Source organism: Amblyomma maculatum, chromosome 2, assembly GCF_055883805.1.
Source record: "Amblyomma maculatum isolate TAMU_Amacu chromosome 2, ASM5588380v1, whole genome shotgun sequence".
In the NCBI taxonomy this organism is placed as follows: Eukaryota; Metazoa; Arthropoda; class Arachnida; order Ixodida; family Ixodidae; genus Amblyomma; species Amblyomma maculatum.
In genome coordinates this window covers 100370210-100393213 of record NC_139345.1, presented here as the reverse complement: position 1 = coordinate 100393213, position 23004 = coordinate 100370210, and the positions used below count along the sequence as shown (strand labels likewise).

General features: G+C 51.1%; 1 protein-coding gene across 1 annotated transcript in view; it reads left to right on the top strand.

Moving 5' to 3' along the window:
• The first annotated feature begins 560 nt into the window (after nt 1–560).
• Nucleotides 561–23004, top strand: part of Khc (kinesin heavy chain) — a 101984-nt gene continuing 79540 nt past the window's right edge. Inside the window, exon 1 of the mRNA XM_084594853.1 lies at nt 561–1071. Within this exon, the coding sequence (XP_084450979.1) occupies nt 916–1071 (156 nt within the window). The 5' untranslated portion in view covers nt 561–915. The remainder of the gene's footprint in view (nt 1072–23004) is intronic.

Sequence of the window (23004 nt, the reverse complement as noted above, 5' to 3'; positions counted from 1 at the left end):
TCGCCAGGTGCTTAACCAGGCTTAATCTTTGTTCCTCTTGATTTTCGCCTCTCCAACTATTTACATGGCACTGTAACCTAGTGCTCGAATCCCTGAGACCCCACTTCGATGAAGCCAGGCTTATCTCACTGCGTGGGCACGCGCGCGCCCACGCGTGTGTGTGCGCGTTCGTTCGCGCGTGTTCATGCTGGTTTCGCTTTGAAGCAGAACAACGCACAATCACGCGTGCGCGTCAATGCATGTTTTGGTCACTCTAACACCGCGCTTCTTTCAAACTTGGATACAACACAGCGAACGCGATTTGTGAGTTGAACAAAAAAAAAAAAATGAAGAGAGTACTGCTGCGCGGTAGCAGTAGCGGAGGCATGAATGAATTTCGCGCGGTTACGCGGTTACGCGGTCGATCCCATTCATTGCCAGGGTTCGGGATTTCGTCTGCAGGGACCGCCACCGCGAAGACCGCGAAGTTACGCCGTAACTCGGCCTTTTGAGCCGAGATGGCACTAAATTACCGCGGCGAGCGTGGAGCGGCATCGGGAATGCTCGGCGGGTCTGACGTCAGCTCGAGCGACTCCCGTCGTACCCCTCGCGGCTGGCTGAGCATGGCCGGTCGACGTTCCCAGTGATCGCCCTGTGCTGTGGTCATTCCCTTTGTTCTTCCTTCTTTGGATGCCGTGCTCAAGACGGACGCGTCGACCGTGCTCAGCCATTGTGCTTCACCGCTGCACGCCTGCTTCAGGCTCCCAGGGCGACCGCTGACCGGCCAGATGTTCAGCTGACGTGCGTAGCCTGTGCGGATCATGGAGACTGTCGCGTAGGCCTAAAGCTAGTGGGATCGATACGCTGCGAGCATCGTGCGGTCATGCTCTTTATCTAGTTCTCAGCTGTGTGTTTATCTAAAAAAAAAAGTACGCCATGCAGCAAGCCCCCAATGCACCGGAGGCACCTCCGGCAGAGTGCAACATCAAAGTCGTCTGCCGGTTCAGGCCGCTCAACGATGCCGAAGAGCGTGCCGGCAGCAAGTTCATCGTCAAGTTTCCTTCGGGTTCGGAGGATTGTGTGTCGATTGCGGTGAGTGCCGTGTCTGTTTTTCGGTGCCTAAAGACACCCACAAGCTCTTGTAATAGTTACGTGCGCCACACACTAGCGAGCAAAATTTTTTTCATTGATTCTCTGTAGCGGCTGCCCGTATCCCCCTAGGCGTTGCCCCGACTCGGTCGCTACAGGACACACGGGTACAGATCTTTTTTCTTTTTTTTTTTTTTCGCCACACTTTTCCACATACTGCGAAAGCTACCAGCAGAATAATGTTGTTTAGATCTCAGCTTTTCCGTTTTGGCAGTTCTAACGGCTAGCTTTTCGTGATACTTTTAAAACAATGGTTTGTTTCATTACTCCGCACTGCCGAGGGCGCACATCACATCTGTGCTTGCTACAGGACTTGTGCGGCGGAAATAGTATTCGTCAAAGTCTATTTTGTTCACTGTCACTTGAGAGCACTTGAAGTGTGTGTAAACATTCTAGTGCGATCAGGCTATCATGGTCAAATATTGCCACGCGCGAAACGTCACACACAGATGTGGGCAGTCGCTGAATCACTTTGCGAGACGTTCTGTACTGTGCGATAGAAAGGGTGCTAGTAGGGCTACTTCAATCGAATAAAAATCTGTAGCGGTGTCACGCGAGCTAGTGACTGCTACACACCACCCGCGGCTTACGCAGCAAGCCAGGCAGGTAGATCTCAGCATAGCTGTCGCAAGCGGAGTTTCGCATTGTGACGCGCGTGTCTGATCGCTGACCGTGACGCAGTCTGACATGGCACCCTGGGGGACTACACTTCTGGCTTTCATCGTCATTGCAGCGGCTATCGGCTCTTCGTCGTGCAAACTTTCACTTGTTGTTCGGCTAAACAGATATCGAAGGCAAACGAAGAAATGCAAGTCAGTTGCTATCTAGGAATTTCTGTTGACAGCAGCTCTGTTTCGTCTCCATCGGAAAACTTTCCATTCCTAGACCGCTGATACTGCACGATACAGCTTTAGAAAGATCCACGTGTATTTTCCCCGGCTGATCAGTGGCGACGAGGACGTGTTTTGAGGCATAGCTTTAGCTGGTGTGTTTGTGTGTTAGTAGCTGGCAGTTTGAAACCTAAGCGAAGCCCCATATTAAGGAGAGTAGTAGGATGCGTTAAATTGGTGCAGCTCAAGTTATGGGGCACAGCTGTGCGTTTCATGCACCTGTTTTCCGCTCCGCACTCCATGCCGGGCTATTCAATACTCTTCGCTAGACTGTTAAAAACAGTGGTATTTTTCTTGCACTTTCTTCCTCTGTTTAGGAGACGGTGGGAGTAGTCGATATGTGAAATGACGTTTCATGGTCAAGTCCTATGACTCACTGCTTCATTCTCCAGTCGCTCTGTTTTCACGGAACTAAGAGCCTCCCTCTCGTGACAAATGTATGCTGCTGCCGTGGTGTTGGTGCGCCGTAATCTAAGCGCTCCTTCCCCCTCTCCTCACCTTTGGGCGAGTATTAACTGGAAGCATTGTCCCGCTTTTTGAATTTGTCGCGCAGACAGCATCGCATTCCGAAGTTGTATTTGAGGTGTCGAACTCGGACGCTTGGTGAAGGTTGTTAAAGCGAATTGGAAAGTTTTAGTAGTCATGCGGCGCCGCATAGGATAGAGCGCTGGCAAGGCTACCAGACACCTACCGCAATTTGAAACTGTCTGCGCACTACTATACGGGTCTTATTTATTTATCGAAAATACGAGCAGCGCCCGTAGATATTATTGCAGGGGAGAATACAGAATAAACAAATCAGTAAACAAACACAAATATATATATAGGGAATCATAGGCTGGTACAGAATGAAGACCACTGCGAACTTCTAAACATCCGATAACAAGGTTTCGATAAAGGAACATTGACTCAGACCTGCACTAGACGATCTGTTGAGGTAGCCGGTTCCAGTCGTGAATTGGTTGTGAACAAAAAAAAAAAAAAAAAAAAAAAGCGCTTTGATAAGTGTTAGCTTTGCACTTAATTTCTCTCATTTTCCATCCGCGGTAAAGTCTGCTTGACTGGAAATGCGGTGGAAGCAAATAAACGTTTTTGTTTGTCTTTATTTTATGTGGTAAATTTTACGTAGCATTTCAGATCGAACGTTTGCTCTCCGTGTAGGCAAAACCACCCATCCCAGTGTTAGTTTCGTAACACTACTGTTGTAGTCCTAGTTATGGTTAACAAATCGAGCAGCACAGTTGTGTGCACGTTCCAGCATGTCTGTCAAATTTATACTGTGAAAAACTGCGCCGAAATAAACACACCACAAGAAAGAAGACGGGACAAAGGCGCTTGTCCCGTCTTCTTTCTTGTGGTGTGTTTATTTCGGCGCAGTTTTTATAGTACAAATATGAACCAACTAGCCCAAGAAACGGTATTAATGCTGTCAAATTTAAAATTCGCCGATGCAAAACAACACAATCATACTCCATTATTGCCGGACATAGATACAAGCTGTCTAACTTTTAAAGCTGCCCATTTAAAATATCGTCTTAAAAAAATCAGCATCCTCAAGCGCTCCTATGAGGTCTCCAACCGGCTTGACCTGCTGGCCATCTAGTAGGGTAATGTAACTCTAGTAGGGTAATGTAAGTAAGCGCTAATGTTTTTGTAGCCAGATACTCTGGTTAGTACGATTGAATCTAATTTATATTCGGCCAAGAAAGGATGATGCCTGCGTGTAAAGGAAATAAATTGTCACTTTATTTGATTTAATGAAATTTTCCACTTCAAAAAACATTCTTATATGAGGTCCTGTTCTCTTCGCTGCGCCGTGTCGGTTGGACGATGACGTCGCATCTTGCGGACTTGCCTAGCCCACCTTGTCACCCTTTCTTTCGACGTTGAACGGTTTGAGCGGCGTATCTGGATTGCCTGTAAATTATTTATCGTCGTTATGGTTGGCTTCGTTCGTGTTATAGGGCTTTTAACATCTCAAAGCGACGTCGGCAACGAAGGACGCCTTAGTTGCGGAAATTTCGACCATGTGGCCCCTTTACGCTCACTGACAACGCACAGTACGCGGATGCCTTACGTTTGTTTCACCTTCATCGAAACGGGGAGCACGCACACATACCACTCATCGTGGTCGCACATCGCCGGACCAACGCCGGTCCCATTTGAACACCCACTTGAACATTTGAATTTTGGAAATGCGTTTATCCAACCTTCATATCGACTCCAAACAAATTCGTCACTATATGCGCTTCAGAAGCCATTGTCAACGGTAGTCTTAGAGTGCATTTGCTAGAGTGAAGCTATCCTGAAGCGAACGAAAATATATGGTTACGCTTACCCCCCCCCCCCCCCCCCTTTTTTTTTTTTTTTGAACTGGGATCAATTTTCATGTGTTTGGCAAGCAGTTCCTCACCTTTCCGCGGCTGCTTACCAGCCCGGAACCGCAGGTTGGACTCCCGGCCACGGCTGCCGCATTTGTCCACATTTTTGTAAAAGTGAAATTTGGTTCCAGTGGGACGGAACCCAGCTGCTGCTATCGAGAAGGGGGCCACCTAGTATTGTAAGGGGAGCGTCCCACTAGGGGTGGCTCTCCAAGTAACCTCTCCTTTTGTAATAAATGCTTTCCACCACCACCGAAATTCGCCATACGCACACGTCTGCTTTCTCAAAGTGCCCAGCTCGGGACTAGTATGGACACTGCACGATGTGTCTTTCCGTCATGCTGCAAAGCGCTTGGTGATGTCGTAGAAGCTGTATAGTATCCAGAATGGGCTGCCTCCTTGATCGCTATAGGCTGTATGCGAAGTTGAATCAATCTTGTAGTTTCGTTCCAAGGAACAAGAAGACGGGAAACCTTTTGCTAAATACGCTTACCGCAATCACTTCTTGCGCTTGCCCGATGTACGAGATTGCAATGAAGAAAAATTAGCGGACATGGAAAGAGAGAAAGGGAGTCGTAGGTGGAGGGCTACGGAGTAATTTGGACCACCTGGGGATCTTTAACGTGCGCTGACATCGCACAGCACACGGACGCCGAAACGAAGTGGCGTCCGTGTGCTGTGCGCCTTTCCCTTCCTGTGAGCCAATTATTATTATTATTATTATTATTATTATTATTATTATTATTATTATTATTATTATTATTATTATATCCTCAAGCCAAACCAGTAGCTGTAGCTGCATTGAGTGCGTATTGTACTAAGGACACAGCCACTATAGGACAGTTGGTCCCGAAGCTGCGGCTGCTTTTTTCCTTGTGCATTTGCATTCCTGCGTCCTGCTCATTTTGTTGTGGCTGTAGGAAGTAGGAAAAGAAAATGCACCGGCCTGCTACTGGCTCTGTAGCTGAGCCACCTCCCAACTGATTGATTTATAGGAAGGGAAAAGGCGCGGTAACTGTCTCTTTTGTTCTCTGTGGACACCGCAACCGCGCCGTAAGGGAAGGGAGGAAGGTGGGAGTGAAAAAAGAGAAAGAGGAGCCGTAGTGGAGGGCTACGGAGTAATTTCGACCACCTGGGGATCTTTAACGTGCGCTGACATCGCACAGCACACGGACGCCTCTTCGTTTCGCCTCCATCGAAACGCAGCCGCCGAGGTCGGGTTGACTTGATTGATTGATTTATAGGAAGGGAAAGGCGCGGTAACTGTCTCACTTGTTTTCTGTGGACACCTCAACTTCCGCTGCTTCGTGCAGACAGAAGAGAGAAAGTAGAGAAAAAAAAAAAGAGGGAAAGAAAGACGCGCACCGCAACAGCCGTCGTCCACCACCTAAGCGGTGGCGGGTGCAATGACGGCCTACAACAGATAAAATTGAACGACTGGCTAGCCCCCGCCAAAAGCGGCGTTCACCTTCTGTCCCAGCCCCGTAGGGCCAGGAACAGCCACCCTTCACCACGTCGCCCTCCCTGCTCATTTTGCCGAAGTCTGAAGCGCGAGATAAAGGCAGATACAGGACACGTCCCCGTCTATTCTGCGCTTCAGACTTCGCCCAGATGAGCAAACTCCACCGAGTAGCCCAAGAGACAGCTTTGCCGCTTCCTGCTTTGCAGTCTTTCACGGATGTTACTGAGAGAGGAAGCGACGCTTCCTTGAGCGTCAGCGGTTTTTCCTTCTTCCTTCTCGTCGATGCGTGTGAAAAAAGGCCGATGAGTAATCGTTACCGTTTCTCTCGGAGTTGTCCGATAAAGCGTTTATCGGAGCATTGCGTGACGCTGTGTGCCTCTTTTATGATATTGACACTCATCTTGGCTATCAGCCGCTTCTAGGACGAGATGGGCGCATAGCTTGGCGGGGCTCGTCACATTCCGCGGAGCAATGTTTACATTTGGGCACTCGTCGCGTAGTCCGTGTCTGCTCTGCCGCGCTTTCGTGTTGTGTTCATTACTGAATGTGAATTGATTTCGTTTGTTTTAACGTCGCAAATCGACTCGGGCTCTGAGGGATGTCGTCGTGGAGGGAAATCTCCGGATTGTTTTCGACCACCTGAGGTTCCTTAACGTGCACCGACGTCGCGCAAGTGCACGGGTGCCTTGCATTTTGCCTCCATCGAAGAGCGGCCCGGATCGAATCCGCCTCCTTCGTCGCTCTCGTTTGAAGCTAGAATTTTGGCGGAATGCTCGGCACGGGAACCTGTGGCTGCGTAGAAATAGCGAGCTTTAGAATAGGGTTAGGTGGATATAGGGGAACAGCGGGGCGCAAATGCGCATGCGCGGAATGTTACTCAGAAAGTACGATGAGGGATGGTGGCGCGGTTAGCGGCGTCCCCGCACTCGCTCAGACCCTAGTCTAAAACTGCCTATTAACAAGTGCAGTGTCAACCCCACTTTTAACAATAACGGTTGGGCCAATATATCTGACATAACGGTGGACTACTGCGGCACCGTCAGCTTTTCACGTCTTCTATGTTAAAACAAAACCGCTTATAACAATGTTGCCATAGGGCATAATCGGTTGTGGCAATTTAATTTTCTCACTGAGAACTAATTACCTTAAATGAGACGGAAGCACGGTAACGCAACAATCACTTCAGCCAAACCACGCTCACAATGCGAATAGGCGCGCATGAGAAGCCGGCAGAGCCGAGCGACGGATCGACCCGTGCACACAAACGTTGTGCAACGTCGCTTGACATGCCACGGCGGCACAGAAGGGAAGAAATGGCTGAGAATTTCTGAAGTCTCCTTTGATTGCAGTAGTCCATTAATAATGTTTTCGAAGAAGTGCCTGCAGCACGGATGCTCCGCTGCACAGGCAACATGCGCCTTGCGTAACTACGTCATTCACTGAATGAAAGAGCAGTGAACAAGGGCTGAGGGGAAGCCTCACTGCTCTTTCATACTGTGTAGCCATCTTATCTCTCGTTCTATCGTGGATCCGTCAGTCACTGAGGTGCACGCGCCTTGCGAGCACGGTTTTCTTTTACCTTTCTGCCATCATTGTTCCCTTGGTCCGTAACCTGATCGGCTTTCCTCTGAAGGATTACTTCTGGAAAGCGGGCTTCGGAAAGTCAGTGACGCGAAGGTTCAAGAAGCTCTCACCGGCGTAATATGGCAACGGCGGTATGTCAAGACTGAATCATTTTTGCATGGTTGCGATGCAGTTGCGAGAAATTGCCGTTTCACCATCGAGGTGATTGATCCTCTCAGTCACCTGTGCTGGCAGCGACGGCGAAAAGTGGCCAGATGTCCATCTGAGTGGACATGCACATGCTTCACATGGGCATGTGCAGTTTGCAGAGAGGTGGGCACGAAGTGTACCGAGAAACAGTCAAAACTGGCTGATACTGATTTTTTTTTTTTTTTCAGTGCAGGAATTGACACTGTTAAGTAAAAGCTCTGAAGTTTGGAAGCTTGTCCCTTTTTTCTTTTTCATAACTCGGTTATAACAATTGTATTGCCGTGACACTTCGATATTGTTTTTAATGGGTTTTATTTGGTAATCCTAAGCCTGTAGTTATTTAATCCCCTGTAAAAGGGGGGGGGGGGGGGTTCAGTCGGCAGTGCGCGATGAGTCAAGTGCACGTGTATTTCACGCGGTGTCCGGATTCGTCGAGGCCGCTATTTACGTAAAGTTGACGGACTGACAGGGTCCATATTTGGAGTGTCGCTATCTCCGTGACCTCGAGTCATCTGATTGGTGCAGACGCCGAAACCGGATGTAAGTTTGCTTTCCACCACTTCCGGTTCCGGCGTTTGCTCCAATAAGATGACTTGAGGTCAAGGAGACAGCGACACTTTCGATAACGAAGCAAACTCCGAATATGTATTCAGGTCTGCGAGGTATTCAGCTCGTTTTTTTCCAAGACGCGACTGCTGACGTGGTCGTCGGCGAGTGTCTGCCTCCGGCTTGTGTCAGCCTTGCGTAAGTTTTCAAATGCTCGCACTGCCTTCGGCGGCGTGGTGTCGTGTCCACCGCTGGCGGCACTTGTCCATTTGTATTCGCTCTTCTCGCGTCCATTTCTCCACTTTGTGAGGACCGGCGGCCGCGCACATGTAGCCGGCGATCGGCATAAGGGCGTCCTTGACACGTTGTCTGCTTGTGCTGCTGCTGCTGCAGAGAAACGTGCACCTGCTGTCGTTGCGGAAGAAAAATAAAAAGGAGAGAGGGAAAGAGACCTAATGTCTTCCCACCGCCTTCTCCCCCGCATCCTCTCCGGACGACAACACAAATGCCCGCGCGTTTTCAAGGCTGTCGCCGCCTCCCTCCCTGGCGTCTCCTCTCTGTCGGGTGACTCACTCGCTACTCGCCGGGTCATTCATCAACAGCACCCCGTTCAGCCTGCGGCGCCTGATGTTCGACTATCGGCCCTATTACCCAGCCACCACAATGTGAAGAAAAAAGAATGGTGATTCGGAGTTGACTGGGCGCGCCGAATTAGAAAGCGAAAATTTGATCTGGAGGCACCAATTCGGAGGCGAGAGAGAGGCGGCACTGGCCGCTTCTGCTCTCCCTCGTTATTGAGTTTTGCGGTTGTAGTGCCTTTATTTTGGACGCGGTTTAGAGTAGTTTAGGTGCTGCTTTAAGACTCTTGCTAATCTTCCTCCTCCTCCTATCCGTTTCGCTGATGGAGTCTCTGTTGCAACAACTGAGCGGCGAAACGGAAGCCGGGCTCGCCATTGTTGAGCCACTGTGGTGGAAAATTGCTGCCGTTGTTCCTTCTGCTGCTGTGGTGGTTCTACTGCAGTTGGCCGCAGCGCCGCTCTGTTGGCGCTTTACTGGGCCGGCGCCTTGTTTTTCTCGGGGTAGGACGTGCACGCTCCGCTGGTTTCCCGTGACGCGGGGAAACAGAGCGGAGGAGTAGCGGCAGCAGCGCAGAATGGGATTTTTGCATCTGCGGCGTGGGCCAGTGCCGCGTTTCGCTGCAACTGCGGGCGGCCTCGCGTTCTCATACCACCGGGCGGACTACGGCTGGGAATTGCGTTTCGGTGCGGCGGCCGCTTTGGTCTTGCTAAGTCCAGGGCTGGTTGCATCTTGCAGGTGGCGGGGGGCGGCACGCAGCTTTGGTATGCACAGCTACTTTTCATACGTCTGATTTATGCGTTGTGATGTCACTCGGACTGAAGCTGGTAAAACAAGGACGCGTTCGTTTCTGTTTTTTTTTTTTTTTATCTTGAGCATATTATATTAAAGATAGAAGATTGTCTAGCTACAAATTGTTTTTAGAGGAAATAAGTCCGTGTGCCGTGCGGTATAAGTGCAGCTAAAGGACTCCAGGTGGTCTAACTCGGGAGCCCTCCACTACCTCCCTTCCGTCCTCTTCTTTCTGCTTTCCTTCCCGGCGCGCATTATGTGTCCAGCGTGAGACATTTAAGAGCTACTGGCATGAAGTGAACATGCTCGGCGAATTTCTTGCAGCCAGCACCAGCGTGGCGTACCGTCGCCTTGCAGCGAATATAGCAGGCGGATGCCGCCACGGCCAGGCGGCGCGTCGGCGCCCGAGTGAGAAAAGCGCACCAGTTGGCCGGCACGTTTCGCAATAAATCGCATTTCAAGAGCAACACATAAAATAGGGACTGTTTCGAATGCCGTCCGACGGCGCTGAGAACGGCCACCGGAAGCACGTCGCCGGGCAGCCGTTCGCCAGTTTTCCGCCGGAAATTCGCTCCACTTGACCTTTAATAATAATAATAATAATAATAATAATAATAATAATAATAATAATAATAATAATCATTGGTTCACAGGAAGGGAAAGACGCAGTATCTGTCACACTTGTTCTCTGTGGACACCTGAACCGCGCCGTAAGGAACGGGAGGAAGGTGGGAGTGAAAGTGGAAAGAGAGAAAGAGGAGCCGTAGTGGTGAGCTACGGAGTAATTTCGACTATCTGGGGATCTTTAACGTGCGCTGACATCGCACAGCACACGGACACCTCTTCGTTTCGCCTTCGCCGCGGTTGGGATCTCGGCGCAGTAGCCGGGCGTCTTACCACTGCACCACCCCGGCGGGGAAAATTTGCCAATTATTATAGGAGGTATTCACTGAGGTCGTACTACCAGATGGCGCGAGCATCGTCCCGCCTCGTCCGCCATGTCGGAGGTCGCCGGTGGCATCGGCGCGCGTCGGCTCGCGCTGTTTCAGGTTCGCTGTCAGGTGCCCGCCGTATTGTCGCATAGCGAGCTATGCCTATGTCGCGCGCCGTTTTCCGGACCCGTGCACAGCCGGGGAGCGGTCCTTTTTTTCTTTTGCACGGCGTCGCTGTGCTTTCCCCTTCTTCTTGGGGGGGTATTCACGATGTACGCCGTTCGGAAAATGGTTAACGGCTGTGAAGGAGGCGAGCTGTTGAAAGCTCGCGTCCCAACCGGTTAACGCCTGAGGGCTTGGGGGCGACGGCTGAGAGCACGGACGGAGCTTTGTGTTTTGTGCCGTCTGCGTCCTTGCGGCCCATGTGTTTTTGGTTTACCTTTTGTGTGTTTGGGTGCCAGGCGGAGATGCGCCGCGTCTTCTAGAAATTCACGCGGTGCTCGCCAGGAAACAACCTCGCGGGCACCGGCGTCCTATTGGTTTCTCAGCTGTAAAGAAAGTCGTCTCATTGGCTCCGATAAGCGCATTTCCGCCTGTTAACAAACACTGCCTGGAGAATCCTGAAGAACGTGGACAGAGGGGTTTTGGCGGCAAGTAAGGGAGGACGGCGACCATCCGAGCTGCTGCTCGGGACCCCTGCTCGGAAGATGTCGCGTTGGCGGACTGATGTGTTATTAATTTGAATTAGTTGTTTATTTGGTACTACTGTATTCGCTTTAATTATTGTTTGAGTTCATCTTTATTAAATTCAGTTAACTTGTGTTATCAAACGAAATCGCCTGGTCCCTTTCTTCAATGCGGCGGAGCCGTCGTGCCGTCAAGAAAGTTCAACGTGCGAACACTTCGTTACAAGTGGTGGAAGGTGCGTGGTAACGACGACCCCGCTCTACCGGAGATGCGCCCCCATCTCAGGAGTGATCCGGACATGCAGGCGACAGCTGACTTCGCTACGATGACGAGCTCTCAACAGAGGATGTCCATCCCCCCTCCTGTTTTTAAGGGAACACCTGAGGAGTCCGTGGCGGAATGGCTGACCTGCTACGAGCACGTATCATCGTTGAACGCTTGGGACGACGACACAAAGGTGAAATTTTTGTACCTTGCCCTTGATGGCGATGCGAAGAAGTGGCACACCACACAGCTGCTTACCGGTGCGCCGATTTCGTGGAGTGACTGGGCGGCGAAGCTCAAGACCTGCTTCAGCAGCCGCCACGCGACGGAAATCGCTCACCTTCGGCTGCAGAATCGAATACACCTGCCGTCGGAGACTCCGGAGCAATATTTTTATGATGTGCTGCAGCTGTGCGCTAGGGTCGACCGCAAAATGCCGGAAGAAGACAAATTGCGTCATCTGCTGCGGGGCCTGCAACCGGCGACAATGGAGAAGATGATAATATCCGATCCGTCCAGCTGCGCCGACTTCCTGCAGACACTGCAACGCCTCAGTCGGGCCGCGCTGATGGGTTTCACTTCCCGGGTGCTGCCGGCCACCGCAGCAAACACCACCTACCTGGCAACGGGACCCTGTGTTTGTAGTTCGGACATCTTGCCAACAGCTGGCAGCGCTAACAACGAGCCTCGTCCGTTGACTGTGCCAGGATCTGGGCAGCACCACCTACTTCCCACCTACACTGCTGCCTTCCATGATCAACAACAAAGGCTCGCAGGTGAGCAAGATTTCAAGGCGATCGCCGCCTCTCTAGAATCATTATCCGGACGTCTAAAGACAATGGAAGAAGAAATTTTTCGTAGGCGCGCGCCATTGCCCCAGAGAACCTCGCGTGACGACGACGGACGGCCGCGATGCCACTACTGTGACCGAAGCGGTCACATAGCTCGGAATTGTCGCCAGCGATGGAGAGACGAGGACCGCGAACCGAGAAATGCGCGCGACGAGCAGGCTCCCAATCCGGGAAACGGGAACGGCCGGGCTTAGGTGGTCAGCCTGGCCGATCTGTGAGCGTGATGACCGAAGACCAACTCCTCACGGTCCAAGTCGAGGCAAATAATTTGAAGACCACCCTTCTCATCGACACTGGCGCCTCCGTAAACATCATTTCTTCCAGCTTCGCGGCTAAAATTGCTTCAAAAGTCGAACTAACTGAGGGCACTGCTTTTATCAAAGGAATCAGCGGAGACTTATTAGCACCTGTAGGAGAAACAGAAGTAGTGCTTCAATTCGGATCGACCAGATTCAGCGTAAGATTCATTGTCCTCAAGGACTGCTCTTATGAGTTGATAGGAGGGCTCCCATTTTGCCGGCAGGCAAACCTGCTGATTGACTTCCTCCGTAAACAACTAAAAATAGGGAGTGAAGTGTACCAGCTGCACCTCAATACTAGCGTGCAATCACAGTCAAATGTGGTCACTGCACGAAGTAAAGACCAAGTTTCCATCGAGCCTCGTACGGAAGCCATTTTAAGGGTACACATACCGAGAGACGGAATTCAGCTTGTCGAGCCAAAGTCAACCCTTAGAAGTGGACTGCAGGTGGCGCGGACCGTCGTGAACGTGGTTGGTGGGATCGGAATCGTCCGTGTTGCAAACCCTACCTTGCTGCCGATAGTGGTACATCGCGACGCGAAGATCGGCTGGGCCACATCACTTCATGAGGCGCAACTCGGACTCGCCGTGCCACACGACCCCACTGCGACAGAGGACTTTGACGTCCAAACTGGGCCACACCTGACGCCATCTGAGAGGGATGAGCTCTTGTCCGTTATTCATAAGTTTCGTCACCTGTTTACCGGCGAGCACAATCCGATTCAGCGCACTCACGTAACGGAGCATACTATAAACACGGGCAGCTCAGCACCCATTTGTCAACATCCGTACCGCCACTCACCCTTCGAGAGGGAGGTCATTAAAGCGCAAGTGGAAGAGATGCTTCGTGACGGAGTGATCAGAGAGTCGCACAGTCCCTGGTCATCGCCCGTCGTTCTCGTGAAAAAGCCGCAGGGAGGTTGGCGTTTCTGCGTTGATTTCCGAAGGGTGAACGCGGTTACCAAGAAAGACGTGCACCCATTACCGCGAATCGATGACATTTTGGATCTGCTGCAGGGTTCTCGATATTTCACGACGCTTGACCTCACTTCAGGCTATTGGCAGGTAGGAATCCGCGAAGAGGACAAGTCGAAGACAGCATTCGCATGCGGCTCCGGTCTGTACGAGTTCAATGTCGTTCCTTTCGGTCTGTGCAATGCTCCCGCGACATTCCAGAGGATGATCAACAAAGTTTTGAGTGGTCTTCTCTGGAGGGTGTGTTTGGCCTATTTGGATGACATTGTCATTTTCTCGAAGACCATGAAAACTCACCTAGAGGACTTGGAAAAGGTGTTAAGCGCTCTTGATGAAGCCAACTTGCGTCTGAAGCCGGAAAAATGCAGCTTCGCGCAACAAGAAATCAGGTATCTCGGGCACGTGCTGACTGGAGAGAACATCAGACCAGATCCGGACAAAATAGCCGCGATCGAAAAGCTCCCAGCGCCAAAAAACAAGAAAGGAGTTCAGAGTTTCCTGGGTATCTGCAATTATTATCGGCGTTTCATCAAGGATTTCTCCCTAATCTCCCGACCTTTGACTAATTTGACAAGAAAGAATGTTTCGTTTGAGTGGGACACGGCATGCGAGGCGGCCATGCAAGCGCTCAAAGAGAAGCTGACTACGGCGCCAGTTCTGCGTCAATTCGAGCCAGGCAAGCCCATCGAAATCCATACGGATGCCTGTGACTACGGTCTTGGTGCTGTGCTGGTTCAAAAAGACGAGGGTCGGGAACATGTCATCGCCTACGCCAGCCGTCATCTCAACAAAGCGGAAGCTAATTACAGCACCACAGAAAAGGAATGTCTGGCTGTCGTTTACGCCTGTAGGCAGTTTCGACCTTATATATTCGGCAGTAACTTCACCGTGATCACAGATCAAGCCAGCCTCGCATGGCTGATGAATGTCAAGAATCCGAATGGACGCCTCATGAGATGGTCCCTGCTGTTGCATGAGTTTGACCTGACTCTCAAACACCGCCCAGGTTTGAAGAACGCAGATGCAGACACCCTTTCTCGCCTGCCACGCGAGCCGGCACCGGTTAGTGAAGATAACTTTGCACCGCTGCTTGTGCTAGGTCGCGTGGATGTAGGCATGAAGCAGAGGGAAGACCCTTGGATGAGGGAAGTGATAGGACACCTGGAGAACCCGGATTCACCCGTTGCCAGAACACTGAAAAAAACGGCACGGTGTTTTCGAATGATCAACGGTGTGTTGCACAGGCGAGCGAAAGGTTTCGAGTCAGACTACGACGCACTGGTTGTACCAAAATGTTTGCGGTCAGAGGTGCTGAGGGGCTGCCACGATGATCTCACGGCGGGACACCTCGGGGTCAAGCGCACATGGGAGAAGATACGTAGGCGTTACTTCTGGCCTAAGATGTTCGCGCAGGTGTCAAACTACGTGCTGTCTTGCCCTGACTGCCAGACGCGCAAAGCCCCACCGGGCAAACCAATCGGGTTTCTCCAGCCTCTTCCCCCGGTGGGAATGCCTTTTAAACAGGTTGGAATGGACTTTTTGGGACCATTTACGAAGAGTCAATCCGGAAAACGCTACATCCTCGTGATGACTGATTACCACACGAAGTGGGTCGAAGCAGTAGCATGCCCGGCGGCTACAGCTGCTGAGGCCGCGCAGGGCTTTGTGCGAGAGATCGTCCTACGCCACGGGGCACCAGGCCGCATCATTACGGACCGCGGACAACATTTTGTTGCTTCCTTGATTGAGGAAATATTTAAAGCCATGGGTACAGACCACGTGAAAACAACAGCGTACCACCCGCAAACCAATGGCTTGTGCGAACGTTTCAACCGCACGCTTGCCGACATGCTCAGCATGTATGTCTCCTCGCATCATCGGGACTGGGACGAATTCCTGCCTTATGTTCTTTTCGCCTATAATTCGTCGCAACACGAAACGACAGGTTTTTCACCGTTTTTTCTTCTTCACGGACACGAGCCAACGCTTCCTGTTGAGGTGGCCCTCGGTGTCGCGCAGGGCGACTGTGACGAAGTGGATGCTCACAAGGTGGTGCACCGGCTTCGCCAGGCGCGCCAAGTCGTAGCTCAGCGTGAGAAAGACCGGCAAGAAAAGAACAAAAGGGCATACGACTCCAAACGACGGGATGCTGTTTTCTATCCGGGAGACCTTGTGTACCTGTGGACGCCTTCTCGATCGAAAGGAAAGACCACCAAACTGCTCCACAGATACCACGGGCCGTTCCGTCTGCTCCGGAAGGTATCAGAAAATAACTGGGAGGTCATCGATCGCACCGGCCGAAAGCGGGATGTCGTCAACGCTGAACGTCTGAAACACTACCACCCACGGCTTGCTTCTGATGAGGACGCCGACGACGAGTCAGCAAACGGTGATCGTGGTGATGGTGTGCATGCGTTTGAGCGCTGTGTTCGTGTCTCCGCAAGGCCAAAACGTGTAGCGGCCTCGACCGTGAAAAACAGTGATCGCGGTACCTCTGCTGGAAGTGCGACTGAGACATATTCATACTCCGAATCAACATTTCAGTGTAGACCCACGGGAACTCGCACCAACCCCAAAGGAGTAAGGACCGATTATGACAGTGATACCGAGATGTATTACAGCGCGGACGGAAGTGTTAATTAATCCGCCGTGACTTTGTATATACTCCCGAATGTTTTGTGTTTTGTGTGAATACGTGCAAGTGGACATTTTGAGTGTGCCCTGTAACATTTTGACTGATATGCCAATGTTTTATTGCGTGTAAGTGTTCTTCTCTACCTTCCTGGTTGTAATCTGTTTCACCTGACATTTATATTTTCTCGTTTTTTCGGCATTGCGTATATTTTATTCAATTTTGGTATTGTTGTGTGGTCCTATCCAGTAGACGTAATTTCATTTTTGAACCTTGTACATAGTTATTCATAGCATTTCCTTGCGGTTTATTTGTACGGGCATGATTGTGACCGAGTGGGACACTCTTTTTCATAGGGGGGAGGTGTCGCATAGCGAGCTATGCCTATGTCGCGCGCCGTTTTCCGGACCCGTGCACAGCCGGGGAGCGGTCCTTTTTTTCTTTTGCACGGCGTCGCTGTGCTTTCCCCTTCTTCTTGGGGGGGTATTCACGATGTACGCCGTTCGGAAAATGGTTAACGGCTGTGAAGGAGGCGAGCTGTTGAAAGCTCGCGTCCCAACCGGTTAACGCCTGAGGGCTTGGGGGCGACGGCTGAGAGCACGGACGGAGCTTTGTGTTTTGTGCCGTCTGCGTCCTTGCGGCCCATGTGTTTTTGGTTTACCTTTTGTGTGTTTGGGTGCCAGGCGGAGATGCGCCGCGTCTTCTAGAAATTCACGCGGTGCTCGCCAGGAAACAACCTCGCGGGCACCGGCGTCCTATTGGTTTCTCAGCTGTAAAGAAAGTCGTCTCATTGGCTCCGATAAGCGCATTTCCGCCTGTTAACAAACACTGCCTGGAGAATCCTGAAGAACGTGGACAGAGGGGTTTTGGCGGCAAGTAAGGGAGGACGGCGACCATCCGAGCTGCTGCTCGGGACCCCTGCTCGGAAGATGTCGCGTTGGCGGACTGATGTGTTATTAATTTGAATTAGTTGTTTATTTGGTACTACTGTATTCGCTTTAATTATTGTTTGAGTTCATCTTTATTAAATTCAGTTAACTTGTGTTATCAAACGAAATCGCCTGGTCCCTTTCTTCAATGCGGCGGAGCCGTCGTGCCGTCAAGAAAGTTCAACGTGCGAACACTTCGTTACAGTATATTGGAAGTGATCCGCAAAGTTTTATCAAGCTGGTAAATACGTCCACATACACTTTTCTTTGTTGAGCCCTTTATGGGCACGGAGTTTGCAGCGATATTTTGATGCTCCGGGACATAGCACGCTGTTCAGTGTTGCACCAGGCATCACCTGTGCAACAGCTCGACAGCAAAAGTGGCCGGTTACCCATTTAGCGAAAAACGACTTGCAGCTCGTTAAACCCGTTGTTGGCTGCCACTGAGGCAGAACACATCGTGAAAAGACAGCGAGCGCATTAAATTCTCCAATTCCAAAGCTGGCATGGCAGCGAAACATACACTTCTAGTGGCGGTAGTCGGCAAACTGCCGAAGCTTCCACAGGCGCTGTTCCAGCAGCAAAGCGAATCAATGCAGTTGCTTAATTTGGGTGACAGAAGGTCGAGAAAAAAAATGTACTGTCATGTCCTCGCAGGATAAACGGCCCACCCAGAGAGCATGTTTTACAAATTTAGTATCGGCTACGTAGCTCTGCTCGAAATGCACATAACCCATGGAACCTAGGTTCGCAACAACGCGATGTGCAGCGATAACGCTTGATAAAGTTGTAACTTGTTACTTGCAAGTCGGAGGAGGTGACAGCGTTAGCTGAGCGAACAGACACGTCGCAATGTGCTCACCTCTAAAAACGGCACGCCGGTCATCGACACCCTCAAGCACGTGTGGCTCTTGGCCTCGCTTTCTTGCCAAAAATTAAAACACGTTCGTGGCTTAGTACGTTTTAATTTCTTCACCTGTCGCAAAACTTCAGACCGCACTTCACGTGGCAGGCACCGATGTCAGGGAATTCAACGCGAAGCAGTGGTCTTGTAGTACACGACACACCTCGACGAAGTTACCGCGGTCGTACGAGCCGGTGTTTTCACAAAGTCAAACATTTTGTCCAGACTGTCGGTTTTCTTGTTCCACGAAGTCCACGGGTATATCCACTCGCTCGCATGGTTTTCGCTGGCGCACGCAGAAATTCTGTAAAGGCGCGAAAGGCTTGCCCCACGGATCAGAACGAGTTGAATACTGCGGCTGGGTGCGGCGCCCACACACACGACCCATGCACGACTACGCGTATGGCGAATTCTGCGCTGGCCGCTAGCGCCCCTAGCGGATGACGTCACGTGAATACCTCCTATAATCAAAACGGCAGCCAATATGGAGCTGATACCGGAACTATATCGTGGTGCTCGGCGGACCTTGATACGGCGTCACGGTTGCTCCGGAATGTAGTTTACAGCACGGGCTGGTTGCCCGAGAGTGCCTAAACTGGAAGCCTTGAGTGATGTTGCCATTCTTGAAACGTCCGAGTTCCCGAAAACGAGCCCGACCATTTGTCCTTCAGGAAGCGCGGACGGAGTAACCGCGTGGCCGGGTAAGCCCTGCCGCTGTTGTACAGTAGTGCATGGTTAGCGCGCTACACTCATGTGCTAAGGGATATGCGGGATCGAATCCCGGACACGGTGGCCGCTTTTCGGTGGAAGTGAAAAGCTAGGCGCCGATGCGCTGTGCGATGCCAGTGCACGTTAGATATCTCCAGAAGGTCGAACTTTCCGGAGCCCTCCACTACGGTGTCTCGCCCAGCCTGAGTCGCTTGGGACGTTGAACTCCATAATCAAACCAAATCGTGGTCGGATAAGTGTTCGTAACGCCGCGAACAGAGTACTGCCCGTACATGTCACGAAGATCGAGGCCACGAAAAGGGAAAATTCAACATTTGTTCGCGCTTAAACGAGTCAGCTGCCTTCCACTTAATACTGTGATGCGGTACCTGCCAGCGGCAGTGTCAGGGTGACCAACTCCAATTTCTGAACAAATCACATTAGATAGAAGTCATTGGCTGAAGTGAGGACCTCAGTCGAGGGGTATTTGCCGCATCGCGTTTTTGTTGTTGATTTTCTTTTTCTTTTTTTTTTTTTTTTTCTGATATGATTGTGGACAAACAGGTATAGGAAGGCTGCGGGTAAAGGCATGAGATTCGTGTGCGTCTATACACGTGACGCGGCATCCTTGAGGACAGTGCGCCCGGAATGAGTGCAAGCAGTCTTCTTACTCCGCGGAAATGGAATCCTACACCCGTCGTCGCGTGGTGTCGTTTCGGCGTTGCTCTTGCGATAAGCGGGCGCGCCCTTCGGCTGGTGACACACGCCAGCGTGGCGGCCACGATTTTATCGGCGGCTGCCGCTCCCTGCGTATACCGTATCGCATCCTGCTTTCGCCGCAGCGCCGATAGCGCCGGTGGCTGGACAGCCAGGGGGGTCGTTCGGCTTCGTTGTATGAATATAGCGCCCACTGCTTGTCCGGATGGGCTGGGCTGCTCTTGGCACTCTTGGGCAAACAGCTTTGCGTGTTTGTCATTGTTCCTGGCGTGTGTTTTTCGTTCATTTCGCGTGATTTGCCTCGGGGGCCCGAGCCATGATGGATGTATGGACTGGTGTGTGGGCGCAAACGGGAGCACCGTACACACTGAACATTTTTACACCATTTTTGGGTGCAAAAAGGGGGCTCTAGTGTCCCCGGGCTAACACCCTACGTGAAAAACCGCAAGGCAGGGGAATGGCACGGCGGTTAACAATCAGGGCCTTCCGGTTGGCTACCTGCGTTGTGCAAAATGTAAGAGGAGCGCATTAGAAAATGCACAAGTAAGAAATGCGGTTTGAAAGCACCGCTGCAGCAGTGTTTTGATCACTGTGAGGGCTGCCGCGCGCTGCGGCTTCAGCAGAACACAGCATCCGCTTTTCGACGCGAAACAAAGGACGTTTGCACAACAAAGGATGTTCCACGGTGAAGCAGTGCTGCTCTACTTATGTAGGGTGTTAGCCTGGGGACAGCGTTGCACCTTTAAGGGTGTAAAAGATTTTACGTGGTAGCGTACGAATGGCGAGGCTAAAAAAAGAATGGAGACTGTACAGCGTGCTCACCGTGGCATCGTGCTGCAGGATGGGGGAGGTCGGGAATATGTGCGATGGATGATTATGGCGTTGTCTCGAATTGGCTACACTAGAAACAGACAACTAGAAAAAAAAAGTTAGAAGCGACCGCGTAACTATTGAGCGGTAAAGGGGCAAATAGAATAACTCAGGACCTCGTTGCAGAACAGGTATTCAGCGTTAACCTAAGACGGCCGCCGTATTGCACGAGCAATGAATGACAATCTCGGATATCATTACGGAGTACGCAATGCAAGTGGACGGGCACGATGTTGGTGAGCTATCTGAAGGGACGAAAAATTTGACTCAGCAGACAAAATAAAACTGGCAAAGCCACTAAAGCTGTAATAAGCGTTATCGAACATGCCCAAAGAGAGGAGTTAGCCTGGAAGGGGTCAAACTAAGCATAGGCAAAAATTGGATGTATACGCGAAGTGCCAAGGAGGGCATGTGACATCAGTATGGACAAGGTAATTAGGATAGCAGAAGTAACCAGACAGAGCAACTGTAGTCATTCAGGAAGGAATAACGAAGTAAAGAAGGTTGGTTGGTTGATTTATGGGGTTTAATGTCCCAAAGAATTCATGCTTTGAGAGACACCATAGTGGAGGACTGCGGAAATTTCGACCACCTGGGGTTCTTTAACGTGCACTGACATCGCACTGTTCACGAACGCCTAGCTTTTCGCTTCCAACTAAAAACATCCACCACAGCCGTGATTCTATCTCGCATCCTTGGGCAGTCTATAGCTCCCTAACGGGACCTTATTAGCCCTATAACCACTGCGCTACCGCGGTGGGAGAAGTAAAGAAAGCCTGAACGCATTGCCAACTGTCTTCGCTCGTTGACTTTGTTACTTTGCCTTGCGTAGTGAATGTGAGCCTTGCTGGACGCAGTTTTGAACTGCGCCGGCACTGGAACTTTTTGTTTTGTTTATAGAGACTAAGCGTAAAACGTGTACATGAATATGCGTTTTAAAGATCTTGAGAGGGTCGTTACGTGCTGGATACTTGCTGCGCGTGCGTGTTGCTCGCTTTTGTTGCTGGATTCCGACAGATAGAGGAGAGAGAAAAAAAAATAAACTAAAATAATCTAGATAATGAGTGTTTGGTTGAAATTCCCCTCTCCCATTACGAAGACATGTGCAGTCATTGCTACATTATATTACTACGTAGGCTGCTGGCAATACTTAGTAGTAGCAGTTTGGAATATGCAGAGTGGAACTTTTTTTTTTTTTTTTTACGTCTGTTTTGTCTAATTTCTTAAGACATTAAAGATGCTCTTATGAGACTGTTCATATCAACCACATAAGAGGAACATAAGCATGCACTCGATCTTAAATTATTTTGTTGCAGTAATTAATACTTTCATATATTATGTAATTCACAAGTTGTGTGCAACTGGAATCACTTGCACTAATCAATCACAGTCGAGCCAATCGTACACATTTTTGCCTGGCTGGCTTGCATTTCTGTCTGCATGGCCCTGTTAATAATTTTATGGTGTAGTGTTTCTCTCGGTATTTGTTGGATGCCGGTGCTGTCCTTGTTTTGTTTTTGTTCTTTGCATACTTGCTTTTTAAACGCATGCCTCTGGAAATAGCCTGATTGAAAACTTGGTTGTGTGTGAAAAGGAGGGGGGGGGGGGGGGGGGGGGGGGGGGGGGGGGGGGTGAAACGTCTTGCTCTGAGCTGGTGCTCACTCAGGAATGGCTGCAAGCTGCGCTCTTCCTCCCGCGTGCACCGCGGCTTCGCAGAAGACAAATGAGCGGGCGGTTATGCAATCGCATCTGGGTTAGTGATCTTCGCGCGACTTCATTAGCGCGGTGCCGCCGTCGATTGTCTCGTGTTCCCTGGCCTTCTCTATTTTTTTTTTTTTTCCCCTCTTCGATTCCCCCCGCGCCAGCCGCTTATGCCTCTAAATACTTTCTGGCAACGACGGCGGCAGGAGGGGGTGAGTGGGCTAAGATGCCTTAGTGAAGCCGGCGCTGATTGTACACCCCGTGGTGGGTTCAGCGGCGTGCCTGTGTTTACGGCAGGTTCGCGGTGGCAGCCAGCTTTCGCCGCCCGCTGCCGACGACGGGAGAGTGCGAGAGGGTGTACCGGCGGAATGAGAAGGATGGCGTGATCACTTTGTTTTCGCCGTCTAGCCGCGCGGCTCGCGTACAACGTATAGTAATGGGCTCTTATTGGCACTGCACGCCCCCTGTAGCCGGAGGGTGGCGATTCGTCGTTGACCTTGAGCGTTCGTCTTCTGCTCCCCGTTGTTGGCTTTCCTGCGCCTCGTGTAATTGATTGGGGACGGTATTTAACGACGTCGCTAAAAGTGGTCCGCGGCATGGGGGAAGGGCTGAAGAAGGGCTCCGCAACGTTATTTTTATGCACACCCGTGTTCATCGTAACCTGGCACAGTAAAGTGCAAGGACGCGTGACTCCACGGCGCTGTCTCTTGGGAAAACACGTGCGACGGCGCGCGCACAAGTAGAGGCAGCGCTGCGTGTTCCTCCAGCCCAAGCGTAGCGGTGGAAAGGAGCTCGTTGCCTGTGGGTTCGGGACAAGAGGTGCGTGCTGTCGACCAGCGCGCCACGGGGCGCCAGTGTTTACGCTGGCTGGGGCCACGTACTTACCAAGTCGCGGCCTGCGTTCTTGCTACACCAAGCAGTATACTCTACAGGACGAGAACATCCCTTCGTGCTGTTTGCCTGCTTGTCTGTGACACGTCCTTCC